Source organism: Elaeis guineensis, chromosome 12 (genome assembly GCF_000442705.2).
Source record: "Elaeis guineensis isolate ETL-2024a chromosome 12, EG11, whole genome shotgun sequence".
NCBI lineage: Eukaryota > Viridiplantae > Streptophyta > Magnoliopsida > Arecales > Arecaceae > Elaeis > Elaeis guineensis.
In genome coordinates, this window is record NC_026004.2 from 24,858,992 (window position 1) to 24,875,353 (window position 16,362).

The following is a 16,362-nucleotide window of genomic DNA, read 5'->3' on the forward strand; positions in this document are numbered from 1 at the left end:
AACTGAGGACAAAGAACAACATACTCTGCCAAAATTTCTCACGTTTGTGTTTTCCTACTACCTAACAACCGCCACCTGTGGTAGATAAATATCAAAAGAACAGGTGATCAAGCATCTAAATAAAACTTTTTAGTATGCATTGAGACTCCTCTTGCTTGGATTAAGTAGACTGAAATCCAGAAGAAGAAGAAGAAGAAGAAGAACAATTAGAGGGAGGTCTATGGTACAAGAAAGCTATGTGCACATTCTGATACAAAGTGTCGCAACAAAAAGTGAAGAAAGTCCAAAAAATGTCCCAACACTTTAAAGTGACGAAGAAACTTGAGACTTGGAGAAACAATATTTCTGATACATTGAGCTTCGTATTGTCTATCCAATAACCTTCCAACCTTGTGACTGCAATCGAAAAAATAGGCTCCAGAGCATCTAAGCAGTCCTAAGAAAATTTAGTATGCAGTGGGACTCTTCATGGTTGGCTCAAGTAGACTACAGTCCGAGACAAACGTCTGTCGAAAGAACAAGAAGCCACGCACATATATCGGTAATATTGCACAAAAAAGAGTCTGACACCCACACTCAGATATTTTTAGAAATTGTACCTTAGAAATATTCTTGGTATGCCAGGAAACTCAGTAACTTCAGACTGCAGTTCAATAATCTTCATAGCAAGGGGAAAAAAAAAAACACACGCCACTTGAAATCAGAATATAACTTACATCATTTTGCAGCATCTGATACTGTCACGTGTTTGGAATAAAACACCATCCATGCTATGTCACATTAACGGTAGAAAAGTATGCACCAAGGAAATGTGATGTATATATTAAAACATTCACGAGAAATCTGCAATACCCAGTTTTCTTTTTTTGAAATGACTCACCATGTACTTTGATTTAAAGATGAAATAGACAGCTATACCATGAGCCCATGCAAGCTAACACACAAGAAATTTTCTTTACAGTAATCACAATGTCACAGAAGCTAGGAGGAAAAACAGTCATTTGAAAGGTCCAAAAGCTTCCAATGGTAAGGTCTGCAACTTGATCATCTTCACACGATAATATTGATTCTTTTGATGAATCCACACAGAAATAATAGCTCTGGCTTCCCAAGTGTCTCAGAATTTCAAATGCACTAGCAGCTGGACTAGTCACTTTCAGTGTAATTTCCATTTCCTGAATTTACTTACTGTCTGATATGCTTATACTGTTGCTAATGAATCTCATGTTGTAGGCTTACTAAATATCACCATGGTGGTCTAAGATTATTCACCAAATCTACAGCTAGAGCCTGAAATAGTCTTAACAGAGTTTTAGTTCACATTAGTTGTCTGAGTTCAATTTCTTTAATTGGGAATTATGTCACAATTTCCTAGAATCTTTTAAAGCAGCAGGACTGTCCTCACAACCAAGGATTGTGTGTATGCCTATCTATATTATTTTCTGCAGCATGCAGCTTTCTGTCCACATGTTCCAGCACAACAGCCCATGATAATCCGTGAAATTTAAGATTTGTTCCTATCACTGAATTTTTGCCTGCAATTGTTCACCTCCTCATTGGCACATTGTATAATATACAGAAGAACAGCTTGCTTCTTCAGACCTTCCAAGTATAGGCAATTGTAAGGGAAGCTAGAGCAAATAAGTTACATGCATGCATGATTGTAGCAGGGATCTGAAGAGTTAAAAGCAGGTCAAGAAAAAAACCCCCAGCATTTCAGCCAAAAGTTGCAGAATCAATTTTGTGAAAGCAATATAAAGCTGCCAGTATTATAGAATAATTTGGTTTATCTCAGAAATCATTAGCTTTTGTGCACACGATCAACCTGCCTTGACTTGGTTCCACTCCATCATTTGGAGGGAAATATTCAAGTCCACTGGAGAAAAGAATCCCCCCAACCATATGAAAAAGAGTAACTTAAGAAAAACCCATCTAACCAATTCATTCTTGTTCAATTTGCACTAGGCAACTCTTCCTGGCTTTTTTCCAAAAACTAAACTGATCAGATCACTGTATCTCCAAATTTTCTTCTGTTCTGCTTCAGATTCAATAGAAGAGTATAGCTTCTCACAGCACTTAATAAAAGATCCTTTTCCAAAAGCAGTCAGGACTAAATTGTCGGTTTTAGTTTCCACCGCTTCTTCTAAAGATCCATTTTTTATCCATTCTTCGATAACATAGGTTCCATTGTACCCAATCTTGCATGCATCAAAGAGTACACCAACAGTGAAAATATCAGGTTTTATATTCTGTTTTCCAGCTTGGGAGAACACAGCATCCAAACTCCTAAAGTCTTTCATCTTCAAATAAAACATTGCAAGAATGTTTGTGAATGTTATATTGAACCTTACTTTTGCTACTTTCATCTCCTGAATAATAGACTCTATACCCCTTCGGCTCAAAACACAAGCACTAGAAAGGAGGAGGATACACCAGACAAGGTCAGTTCTACCGCTTCTAGCACTGATATTATTTCCCAACTCCTCCAGATGTAAAAATCTATAATTCTTGATATAAACAGTGGCTAATTTCCTTATCAAGCACTCCTTCATATAAGCATCCGAGTTCATAACTCTGCGGTGAACCTTTTCAATCTTCTCCAAGATCCCCAGGTCTGCATAAGCCTCAAGCATTGCAATTAAAGAGGAGGGTTGCAAATTCATTCGCTTAGAACAGAGCGTTCTGTATGCTCTTTCCATTCTTTCAATAAGTCCACCTCGGGCAAGCTCTGTGATCAATATGTTATAAGTAACTTCATTTGGAAAACATCCATCTGATTCCATTCTCTTCACACACTTACTCATCTCATCATACAATCCATAACTTCCATATGCTCGAATTAGTCCATTGTATGTTTCAGATGTAGGCAACAGACCAGCCTCCAACATCTTCTCAAAAGTAGCACTTGAGTTATCAAAATCCTTTTCTCCAGCAAATCCATGAATTATGGCATTGTAGATTGCCAAAGAAGGGACAAGACCATACTTCTCCATATCTTGTAAGGTAGAAACTGCTTCTTCCATTAAGCAATCTTCACACAACAACTGAATGATTCTTGAGTAATTAGCATCATTGATTCGGGTCATTTCTTTGCTCTTCCAGAAATCAAACACCTGGTTATCATACAATACAGGTCTTGAATCTCAGTTCAAACATAACAAATAAAAAACTTATTGGAATTAAAACTTCATGGAATTAACAGAATTTAATTAAAGAGAAGATCTGATGCACCCATATATACTTTAGAAAAGACCGACAACATCTCTACTTTACCCACAGCTTCTAAGAAGAACTATGAATTCTTTAAGCCAACCAAATAGGAACCTCATTCATCTGTAGAAAATACAGGTTCTAATACAAAATATAAATTGGACCGTTACACCAAACTCGAAGGAATCTGATTTGACATGTATCCATAAATTGAGCATGCATCAAACACTTCAGATACATACATATTAGATAATTTAGTTGCAGTTTCTAAATATCAGTAGGGAGTTGAACTGCACCAAAGATGAGTCTAGAACAGCTCTCAGATGAATTTTGCCATACTGACATCACAAGTTGTCTTCTTGTTGTTTTCAAGCTTATTTAAGGATGGAGTTATTAAAAGACTTCATAAAATGACCAGTATCTTATATCCTTTTTCTGAACAATACAAATCTTTCTCTGACGCAGACAAATTTTTCAAAGACAGAGATCTCAAACTCAAAGTGCAATCGAGGATTTAATATAACTAAAAGCAGGACGAATCTAATGTTTTGTGCTAGCAACATAAGGAAATCAAATTCCGGCCAGCATACTGAAGCATACCTGTTCATTGAAAAGTTACTTTCGACCCAAACATTGCATTTGAGAGTTCCAAAACATAGATTGGGGTAGCAAAGCATGAACAAATAAAGGATCTGAAAAAAAAAAAAAAAAGAAAAGAAAAAGAAAGAAAGAAAGAAAAAGAAACCTGGAGGGCCTCTGGGGCTCGGCCGGCCTCCACGAGGAATGTAACGGCGGCCCAAAGCTGGTCGTGGGTCCAATCCCCATCTCTTCGGAGGAGACGAACAGGGTTCGAGCCCTTTCTGGAGAGCTCGCCGAGAAGGGCTTTGAGGCGGTTGTTTCGGTGGAAGGTCTCGACAAGGATGGTCTTGTGCTGTTGCCGCTGTGGATCTTCGGCGGCCCGCTCCTTCGGCAGCGGATGGTGGTGGTGGTATGGGAGTTGGCGGGCCGAAGAGCGGAGCGGAGGAGGGGAGGAGATAGCTCTCGATATGGGAAAGAAAGAAGAGGAGGAGGAGGTGGGAGTATTGCGAGCCGATGGGGCTCTCGCGAACGAGTTGAGTGCTAGCTTTGCAGCTGCCATGGCGCTGAGGCTAGATGCCGGCCGATCTTTTGTACCACTCGCGATTTCTGTTATGGTGGCTGAATTTTGGGGGAGATTATTAGGTGGATGGGATCTACCCTGGATCTAAAATTAAATTATATTTTTATTATATATAAAAAAATTTTTAATTGAAATATAAAAAATTTTTTGATTGAAATTGGATTAGATATGAATCAGATACCGATGTATCCATATTCATATTTATTTTATCTAACGAATATAAATATATATACTGATATTATTCGGACACAATAATTTTTTTCCTCATTTGTTTTAAATAGATACGGATACAATTCGAATTCTAGAAATATGGATATAATTACATATATGTTGCTGCTGAAATCGATTGAAATCAGTAGACAAACATCTGAAAACCTCATGCGGTATTGCTGGCACTGGAGTAACCTGTAAAATAAGTCCCAAATCGGATGTTGTAGCTCCGACGAAGACCCTCCGACGTTCAAATCAGAAAAATAGAGAACAAAAGAACAGCAACAGATTCTCTAAGAGAGATTTGATTGGACTTATCTAGATCCTCAGGGCTCTGATTGTTTATATAGAAGGATATCGGACAGCTAGATTGTTAGCTGTGAGATTGCACGATCCTAAAATTGTCGGATCGTTGGTCATGCCAAATTGGGCGAGATAATTCAGCCCTTAATCGCTCCTGTGAGATCAGGAGAGATGATTACGTCAAATCCTATCTATTCGGGATAGACAGCTGTCGCACATATTGAAGAGATAAATCAGTTGAGCAGCTCATACACAAATCAGACCTCGGAGATGCCTCAGCTCAGCATGGAGATGGACTCCACAGCTCATACGTGGTCAGTGATCGTATTGATGATCCAAAAACTTGAAATGTCTTGTGATATAGCGCTAATTCGAGACGCTCACAGTAATCACTGTAACACTATCCCCCTACTTCTGAGTCTGAGGATCAGACGAAAGAAGTACTCCAAAAATACCTCGGATCCTATGCCACATGTTTCTACCTTCACACCTGCCTTCTATATTTAAAGCAGGTAACGTCAGTCTAATGCGACTGGTGCGAACGGGCGTAACTGATGGGACCACTCAGACGACGGTCTCTTCGAGATTTTAATCACTTTATGGTGACTTTTTATTTTCTTCCCTCTTTAAATTTGCATTTTAAAGGCACAGGTAATCACAGATCTTTTTTGTGCTTATTGTTCATCACGATTTCTTGGAGCAAGATGGATTCATAGCGCGTGAAGAGACTTGAGCAAATTCTAGCTCATAGGAGGCAGGTTGTGGTTTGGATTGCTGAAATAGAATCCACGATCAGGGAAGAAGAACATGTCACTTCTACTGTTGAACCCACGACCCTATCATTAGAAGCTGTGATGCAGGATTCTCCAAGAGAAGTTTTGATTGATGGGGCACTGATAGAGATGGCACCGAAAATGAGCGTCGAGGGACGCTCTGAAAAAGATCCGATTGAGGTAGTGCGAATAGAAGAGATGGTCGACAATCTGGAGAAGGATCTGATGACAACGATGGAGACTAAGGGATCTCTAGAGATGGTGACTCTTGCTGGACACTTTCTTGCATCCACTGCTCATGCGAGACCCTCAGATTCGACCTCTCGTGCTCCATCCATAGTAGAGAGCCTCCAATCTGTAGCGGAATACTTAAGGAACCTCCTACCACCAGTTGAGAGGTTGTTCCTCAACAAACAAAAGGGGGAGAGGCGATCTGCTGATGCCTTAAGATTCTTGTATATATGGTTCAATATTTGGCAAACCTCGTTAGTTCCAACCTCAATGTTTCGATGATAGAGAAGGAGGAGATCGACTTGCTGAAGTATTGGTTAGAGCATCTAGAGAGGGATAATACTGAGCTGGCTAAGGAGCTCAACTTTATAGAGGAGATTCTTCAAGAGATCCAGGAGTCGATTCTCCATCGGGATGAAGAACTACGGTAGGCTAAAAGATAGATTGAGGCCCTCGAACAATAGAAATCTAAGACCACCAAGAAGGTTGAAGACCTCGAAGGGAGGATTAAAACTCTTAAAAGATAGAGGTCTAAGACTGAGAGAGACTATCGCTAGACCCGTGATGGCCTAGAGCACCTGAGGAAGACACTTGAAGCAAGAAGAGGTTCTCTTTGTCTTGAAACTCACTCTCAAAGGAGCCCCTGTGGTGCTCCATCCAAGAGGGTCAGAATCTCCAAAGGGATGAGCCGTGAGGAGAGAGCTCCTCAAGGAGATGGGCGCTCCACTTCCAAGGGAGTTCAAACCTCCTCAGAGTTGCTCTCGAGAGTCCAGGAGATCAGATTGGAGGTGGAGCACCTGAAGAAGAAGTTGAAAGAGAGAAAGATAAATCATAAGCTTCTTTGGGATAAATTTATAGATCAAAAAATTTTATTCAAATGTGTTGAAAGCAGGAGAAAGCAGCTAGAGAAGGAAGGAGCTAAGATCATAGCCTAAGCTTGCAAGACAGCATTCTTCACAGACTTCAAGAAGTGCAAGTCCATTGCCCAGATGCAACTTCCTCCTAACTTCATCAAGCATCTTCAAATCGATTGTCTGGATAAAGATTTACAGGTGGTGTCATCGGATAACTAATCGAGGTTTATAATGACGTCCCACTTTTCGGATGAGGTGGACAAGATCGATGGAGCCGTTCAGACCGAAGGCATCGTCAGCATCGAGAAATACCATCCCACAGATGATCGCCCTGGCAACCCCCCTGAGGAGTGATTTATGCCCTTTTCTTCTTTTATTTTTTGTGACCTGAGACCTCTGATCTTATAATAGAATCTCCACAGGAACAGATGTATTCCTCTTCTTTTGATGAATAAGAATTATACTTTTAACTATATGAATCAAAGTCTTTAACATATGCTCGACCCCTGGTTGTAACTATAAAACTTGATTAGAGTAATAGCCCAGATGAATACTTAGTCTGTGTTGTGCTTTCAGCAAGGCACGAGTCGAGCTGAAGTTAGGGCAAAAATCCGAGTTGGCTCTAGCTGTAGTTAGAATTACAAATGTAATAGAGATTATAATTCTCATTTCGATCCGAGGCGAATTTTCATACCTGTCGTATAGATTTTGAAAAGATTGGAATTCAAATTGCATCCGTATGGAAGGAATTGGTGCACATCTATACACATTCCTTTGAAAGTGACGTAAAGTGTGATTCACCTGTCATTGGCATTAACTACCATATCAGCAGTAACAATCATGTCCATTCGTAGTCTCTATGTGTCATGCATACGTCAGTCTTCTGTCGATGCACGTCTCCTGCAATTAATGTGTCAATGAAAGGTGGCTTTTGGAGGTTCCATTCAAGTCTGAGGTTATTTAAAATCTCCAGACAGAATGAGATGCGAACCTTGCAAAGTTCTGGTTATCTTCTCCTTCTACTGCAAGTTCCTCTCTTCTTCATCTTTTTGTGATTTTCTAGCATGAGAAAGAGAGATGACCACCATGGAGCCTGACTTTGCGCCATTGAGTTGAAGCTTGAGGCCTCAACACTGAGAGATCCCATGCTGGTGAGCGAGCTATTCTCCAGACTGCTCCTCTCAGCTCATCCATTACTTGAAAGGGTACATTGAAAGCTCGCATGAGCTGGCTAAATAGGCAAAGAAGTCTGGGCTCGAAGCTGAGATGCTCAAAGGAGCGAAAGAGAAGGTTGAGAAGGAGGTTGGAGAAGTCTCCATGAACACCAATGCCATCGAGAGGCAAGCTGAAGATATTGAGACAGTGTTAAGAAAGGCTATTGAGAAGAATTCTCAGCTACTGGGCAAGGCAGCGGAGTTTGAAGCTCAGGTGAAGAGAAATGTGGCCGCTCGTGAGGAGAACTCTCACCTGCAAAAGGAAATAAGAGAGCTGAAGGCCCAACTGGAGGTGGAGGAGAAGCGAATGGTCGAGGTTGCTTCTAAGGCTATGGAGGACTTTCGGATCTTAAAAGAATATGAGAAAAAAAGAGTCGAATATTCCATCGATGCCTATGACACCGGAAGGCAGTCTATTCGAGCCCAAGTTGTGCTGCCAAATATTCGGATCTAGACTTGAATTTCTTAGATGAAATCTGAGATCCAAAGGAGTACTGTTAAGGTAATACCTCCAGCCATACATTGTCCGTCTTTTTATTCTTCTTCTGAAGAGGCAATGTATGCCCGTGATAAGCTTGTGCCTATGGCATCTTGCACTCTTGACGGCATTATGAGGGTCTGATTAGTTATCCCTTTGAAGATTTTCTCAAGGGTCTCCCTCCACTTTTCATGCAATTCGGTCTCTGCAGGTGTCTGATAAGTTAGCACTACCTCGAAGTCGTCGAGGTCTTCTCGAGGGTCTGGTAAGTTGCCTTCATGAGTGGTGTTGTGTGCCTGTGGCAATCTTGTGCCTATGGCATCTAGCACTTCTCATCTTTGTGCGAGAGGTAATGTGTGCCAGCGGCAAGCTTGTGCCTACGACATCTTGCACTCTTGGCGACATCCTGAGGATTTGATTAGTTATCCCTTCGGAGTTTCCCTCAAGGGTCTCCCTTTGCTTCTCATGCGACTCGGGTGCTGCAAAGGTCTGATAAGTTAGCCCTCATAAGTGGCATTGTGTACCTGCAACGATCTTGTGTCTACGACATCTAACACTTCTCGTCTTCGCGCAAGAGATAGTATATGCCAGTGATGAGCTTGTGCCTACGGCATCTTGCACTCTCGACGGCATCCTGAGGGTCTGATTAGTTATCTCTCCGAAGATTTCCTCAAGAGTCTTCCTCCACTTCTTGTGCGACTTGGACTCTGCAGGGATCTAGTAAGTTAACCCCATCTCGAAGTCAGTGAGGTGTTCTCGAGAGTCAGAAAAGTTTGCCCTCCCGTTACTTAACCGTAGTTATAGTTCAGAATCTTAAGTAGGAGGAGGTAATTCTTGGAGGACTTGGGCGCCCATCATAAGTTGATGGCCCTGTAAATTTTATTTTCATGAAAAATAATGTTACATCATTGGTAATATATACTGAGGTTCATTGAGTTCCATGGCCTGAAGATTGGAGTCCCATCGAGCTACTTTAGCCTATAAGTTCCTGGGCGTCCCACTTCATCCATCCGATAAGGACCTTCAGTTGGACGATAGCCCTCCTTCTAGCACCTGCTTGGTAGGTTATGAGAATTTGGTTTGCCGTAGCACCAAATCATCAGCTTGGAACTTTTTTGGCTTAGCCAGGATAAAACTTTACTTCTTTTACTTTATCGATCGATAGATTGGGTCCATCCTTAGGTAATGAGATATCACCTCAGAATCGATGCCAGACACATCTGCAGCAGATCAGGCAAAAAGATCTGTATTTTCTTGCAAAAGATTAATTAGCCGGTATTTGGTTACTTTATCTAGTCATGAGCCGATCTTCATCATCTGGCTCAGATTCTCCTTTCTCAACGGGATATCTAAAAGGTCCTCCCTAGCATCCAAGCCTATCGAGTGCTCGGACTGGATCTCTACCGGGGTCGGTTGATTCTCTACTTCTTAGCTTGGCAGCAAGCGTTCACGAGCCATAGCTTGGTTGCCTTAGATCTACCCCACTCCGTGCTTGGTCAGAAACTTCATCACCAAACGGTAGCTTGAGATGTCAGCTTTCAAAATCTACAGACTAGGACGATCGAAGATGGCGTTGTAAGTCGAGGGACTTTTCTGATTCAAACGACCCCCCCAGTAATCATGTGGATTTCTCTTCAGATGGGTCACTCTTCTTCCACCATTTGCCCTTCGACTTGCTGCCGCTCCTGCCACGCTGGGGCTTGCTACGGCTAAGGCTGCGGAGGCAAAGGGGGTGGCTACTAAACTTTCAGAACTCAATGTTGAGGGGCCGCTCTCTAGATAAAATAATTCAGCCGCCCCTGTCTGACAAGCCTCTCGATCTCATTACGAAGCTGGTGACAGTCTTCAGTATCATGACCATGGTCACGATAGTAAAAGTAGTATTTATTCAGGTCTCGACAGTATTCTGACCTTATTCTCATCAGTCGAGATTTGGATAACTCAGGCTCCACTTGTAACAACACCTCTCTTCGAGAAATAGTCAGGGATGTGTAGTTATTGTACTGTCCAAGAGGTGATAGTTGCCGAACCCTTCTCGGAAGACTGCGGGATCGACGATTTCAACCCCCATTATTCTATCTCCGGGGCAAAGATCGGGAGTGCTGGCATCTTTTCTCTTCTCACCTTGGATGGCGCTCCTTACTAGATCCTGCCGTAGCTGAACTGACAGGAGTATCATCGACAAAGATCTCTTCCATACGGGCATACTTCTCCACACGGATAAGCATATCTGAGAGATCCCGAGAATAAGTCTTAACTAATGACTTTTTTAAGTCGTTCTTCTGCAGATCGCTCATCATTGCGGTCATTGCGGTCGATTGGTTCAGATTTTGAACCTCCAGGATTGCCACGTTGTATCTGTTCATAAAAGAGCAGATTGACTCACTCTCTTTTTCTTGATGGTATGGAGGTAGTCAAAGTACTTCTATTGTCGCCGACTGCTGATGAAATAACTGATGAAAGACCGGCACAAGTCCTCAAAGAAATAGATAAACGTCTGCCTCAAACTCGAGTACCACTGCCGAGCGGCCCCCTTAAAGGTTGGAGGGAACACTCCACAGAAAATTGCATCTGATGCTCCTTAAAGGAGCATGGTTGTCTTGTAGGTCTTCACATGATCGACGGGGTCGGTGGTCCAGTCGTAGACCTCCAACTGAGGCATTTTGAAGTACAGAGAGAGTGGTTCCAGCACAATCCTCGAGGTGAAGGGTGGCTGGCTGTTATATCTTTCGTAGGGCAGCATCGATGAGCTATTATTGTTAAGGGCTTTTTCTATTTTCTGATCCAACTACTAGCCGAGCTCCTGAAATTGCCTTTCAAAATCAACTTCACAGACAGTACCAGCCTCGAAGCGCAGAGGAGATCGACATTCGAGGGTCGAGTCATGGCCTGACTGTGGGCTTAGAGATCGCCGCCTGATCGGTTGCTGGGCCCTAAGGCAACTTTGATGAGTCAACCTCCTCACCAGACTTCGAGGAGGTGCCTGCGGCTCTGCTTGAGGTGGTGGCTGTAGAGCCACAGTCAAAACAGGATTCTGCAGGGATGCCACTGTAGAAGGCATAGGCAGCACCATCGAGAGAATTGTATGACGCACCATCGTAGGGGGTGCAGAGACAGCCTAGGGAGGCAGTGGCATCGCCTGAAAGGGTGCGAAAAAAGTCTGGACCGCTTGGATTACGATCGTCAGATGTTGAACTTGCTAGAAGAGCTGGCCGAATTGGTCGGCCGTGACTAGCACCGACTAGGCCGGTTGAACCAATGGAGGGACGATCGATTGAATCGACAGGAGGATTTCCGACGCCAGTGGTTGAACTTGATTGTCAGCTTGGCTGGCCATCTGTCGGAAAGCGGCGGCATTAAAAAGTCGGGAAGTGTCTGTCTTGGAGCCATGAATGTGAATGTAGGCCCTTCCTCTATCTATTACTACTGAAATCGATCGGAGTCGGTAGACGGATACTTGAAAATCTTATGCGGCATTGCTGGCACTGAAGTGACCTGCAAAATAAGTCCCAAACCAGAGCTTGTGGCTCCGGTGAGGACCCTCTGATGCTCAAGTCAGAAAAACAGAGAATAAAAGAGCAGCAATAGGTTTTCTAAGAGGGATTTAATTGGACTTACCTGGATCCTCGGAGCTTTGGTTGTTTATATAGAAGGATATCGGACAACTGGATTGTTAGCTGTGAGATTGCACGATCTCGAGATTGCCGGATCGTTGGTCATACCAAACTAGACGAAATAATTCAGCTCTTAATCGCTCCTGCAAGATTAGGAGAGATGGTTACGCCAAATTCTATTTATTCGGGATAGATAGCTGTCGCGCTCGTTAAAAAGATAAGTTGGTTGAGCAGCTCATACACAGGTCAGACCTCGGAGACGCCTTAGCTTAGCATGGAGATGGACTCTTCAGCTCATACGATGGTCAATAGTCGTATTGATGATCCGAGAACTTGAAATATCTTATAATATAGTGCTGATCTGAGACGCTCACAGTAATCGCCATAACAATATATAACTTAGATAATTAAATTTTATGACTACAGAATCAAAGATGTTATTAAATAGATGATAAATCAAACTAATAAAATATTTATATAGCTGTATGTTTTACTTGTAAGTGCTATATAAATTTTTAATAAAGTTACATGTAAATTTGGATATTCAGATATGGATCAGATAGTTGTCTATCCATTTTTTATATCCATTTTTCTTTGATGGATATTGATACGAATATTAGTTGGATCCTCAAATTTCTATTCATATCCGGATTGATTCGGATACAAAAATAGATTATATCCATACCACTTTTATCCTTAATGAATCGGGGTCATTTAATAATTTCTTCAAAAATTAGTTTAAAATTTATAATTATTATGTTGAATCCAAGTTTAAATCTTAAAATCTAACATCTGTTCAAAAGTTAAATATAGGGTGAAAATGGATCTTACGTGGACTTAGCCTCATGTATCTCTAAACAAAGTCATAGAAAAAAATAATAATAAATCAAACTAAGCAATTGCCAAATTAAAATGCTTGTCATGCTCAATCTCTTATACATTATATAACTCATAAACATGAATAGCCGTTTGTACCTCACTAGCTATGGCACAGTATATTGTATTAACAAAAATACTAAACGTTATGCTCTACAGCTCTCCAGCCTAACTCCCCAAACCCCAAACACCTCAAAATGATAAAACTTAGAAAAGAAATCTTTACACTGGAACACAGGCATCCCATTTCAAGATATCTTCATCTTTATGATCACTATTATCTTTAATAAACATGTTTTTTCTAGTTTTTATCTAAAATAAGAGATTATACTAAGCCATAAGCAATACCATGTCAATTAAGTTAGATAAATAATAAATATATTTCTATAAATAAAAAATAAAAATGTTGTAGACCACCACATCGGCCTTGGCCAAATATATGGCCGAGATAAGCAAGAGTCAGCCATAATCACCTTTAGGACTCAGCTCAGATCTTAACTAGAACCATGATACTCCAAGTCAGCCCAAGCCGACCTTCGACTATGATGCACAATAGCCTTCATTGATTGATCCCACACCTCCTTCAATTCAAAAAAGTCCAGATAAGGAAGAATATCCCCGTGATTGGATCATGCCCCGAATGGAAATAACTCTCCACCAGCTTAATCTACGCATAATAATCGAAAACTAGCTAGACTCCATAGCGTATACAACTCTAACTCTGCCTCTATAAACAGAGGGGCATGGAGACCCCTAAGATAAGCTCTCGAAAGATCTCGAAATACTCTCTCTTACTATTGTTCTCCAATTCCAAGCTAATATGAGCGTCGGAGGGTTTCCATCGAAAAATCTTTTCGATCAAGGATTTATTTTGCAGGTCTAGCTCTAGCACGCAGGAGGGCTCCACCTCATTTCCAGCCAAGGACTTAATTCACCTCATCTCCAATCGAGGACACTTGCACTTCATATCTAGCCAAGAGCTCCACCTCATCCCCAACTGAGGATACTTCCATATCATCCCCAGATGAGGATATTTCCACCTCATCCTCAGATGAGGATACTTCCATCACATCTCCAGTTGAGAACATCCTCAGATGAGGACATTTTCACCTCATCTCCATTCGAAGATACTTCCATCTCATCTCTAGCTGAGAACACTTTCACTTCATCTCCCTCCGAGGGTACTTCCATCTCATCTCTAGCCGAGGACTCCATCTCATTTTCTGACAAAGATCCCTTCGCCGCACTTTTTTTTAGAGAGACAAAGTCCGACCTCACTGGCTTGGGTTTTGGCCACAACAAAAAAGATAAAGATTGATACAAATTTCAAGTCAAATGTAATAATCGTTACCCTTGCTTTCCACTGCACATCATCAATTCACTCTCATGCAAATCTCATATCTTTAATTTTGAAACCTAAAAGATAGGTGCATTTACTATAGATTCAGTATCCAAAGCATGGCGTATGTATGCTTGCATTTGGCATAGTTACACAAGTTTTCTATATAGTAAGGATTACAAAAGAATATGAAACCACATGAGATGTATATATTCAAGCACCATGGTAATTCATACAACATATTTCAATAAAACTTGTACAAAAAGGGTTTTTGAATTCTCCAATCTACTACTATCTAATATGACATAGCTGCTGCTCATTTGACCTCAAGGTTTAACGTAGCACCTAATTTTTAGCATGTACCTGAAAAGAATAATAATAATGGAAAAATGGCAGAATATAGATCAAATGCAAGATTCACTGATGGGTAGTTAAAGAGAAATTGGCCTTCTAAAGAAATGAGATTTATACCACTAATTGAACTCAAGTAATAATTCACTTATCTTCAATATCTTCAAAGAAAAGTATGGATCACAAAACAACAGCTCTCGCTGCCAGACTATAAGAGGCAGAGTAACAAAGTAAAAATGCACAAAATATGAAGAAACTTGTTTTAGAAAATTTAATTAGTTCTTGGAATAACTAATGGCATGACCCTGCCAAGTTGCTTGCCATTGTTTGTCAGAGGATGTTGTCTCCGCAAGAATCTTCTTCAGGGTTTCAATATCTTAATTCTCTAATTAGCAATACCAAAACTACTGCTTTAAAGAACAGAGCCTTGTAGAGAAATTTCTACATTTCATCAACAAAATCTAAGCCTGTAAAGAATGATTCAAAAAAGCCATGAAAAACCAGACAATTGCAGCACAGCCTGCATAAATACAGATGTTGGAATGCATCAAAATGAAAATGTTAACTATATAACCACACAGAACTACATTATATAATTATGTGGTGATGTCTATAAACTTACGAATTATTTTTTTATCTGCTATAAATACAGATGTTCCTCTCATAAAGTTTCCTTGACACTAGTGCTTCACTGTTGTTTCTGCCGAGGGTCGATTTTGCTCAGGCTGATGAGCTGGATCTGAAGATGAAGAAGAGAATGGCCATAGACTCCAGTGCTGGATGTTACCATTACTTGAATGATTTGAGACTGCTTGATCGTGATGCTGTTTTGTAATGGTTGGACAAATTCTAGCAAAAGAGTTTAGTGTTCTCTTTTGGCAGGTACAATTGTCAACATGGATGTTCCCTAGTAGTCTGGTACGCTCATATATCACCTTTTTCACATTCCATCAACAGTTGCGGACAAAATTGGATGGTATTTTTCGTTTTGATTTTAGGAATTTGGGTTCTGTTTTACTTGTGGTGGAATCTTTAAAGGTGGAGGGTCGTTATGGGGCACATTTTGATTAATTGGAGGGAAAGTCATAAAGCAAGGGTCTAAGTTGCAACATAATCAACAGATGATCATACCTTGTTATGCCGAAGTGTTGGGTGAGGACAAGGATCCCTTGTGAAAGCCGATATTGGCAGGTATAGACAGGATATAAACGCCAATTACAATCGCTGTATCTTCTAGTCAACTATCTTATTAAAAAAAAAAAAAAGAAGGTTTGTATAGAATTTTGAAGCAAATTAAGAAACATGAAAGATAACTAAATAACGGAACTGAAAAAGCTCCTTTAGGTCGTACCTAGATTTCTAAAAACTGATACACATATTTCAGCTCCTCTCTGGGTTTCTCGAATGACAAGGGTATCAATGTATCACTCGTCTAAACATTCCCATGCTTAAAACCTGTAAAAGGTAGTCCAGTTAATAATAATCTCACCCAGGACAACTGAAGTAAGAGGATGCTACATAACTCATGGTGTAGATTTTCTGCTCTCAATTCTTAGTTGCTTTCAGAATCTCCTATTTGCTTTTAGCATTCTTATTTTCAAAATCCATTGCGAGTTACAAGAACTTTCTGCTTGAGCGAGCTACGAGAGCACTAGAGATTTCCTTTCTTCCACAGGATGGTTTGAGGGCTTATTTGAGTCTCACCAGGTTTACCTAGCAGTTTATACCTCAGCTTGTCAACCACCCGATA

General features: G+C 40.9%; 1 protein-coding gene across 1 annotated transcript; it reads right to left on the reverse strand.

Moving 5' to 3' along the window:
* Positions 1-1,739: 1,739 nt before the first annotated feature.
* Positions 1,740-4,412, reverse strand: LOC105054637 (pentatricopeptide repeat-containing protein At4g14190, chloroplastic). Its single transcript, XM_010936200.4, has 2 exons — positions 3,956-4,412; positions 1,740-3,113 (listed from the first exon to the last, which is right to left on the reverse strand). Exons 1-2 carry the CDS (start codon positions 4,346-4,348, stop codon positions 1,962-1,964), a joined length of 1,545 nt encoding a protein of 514 aa, XP_010934502.1. The 5' UTR covers positions 4,349-4,412; the 3' UTR covers positions 1,740-1,961.
* Between the last annotated feature and the right edge of the window lie 11,950 nt (positions 4,413-16,362).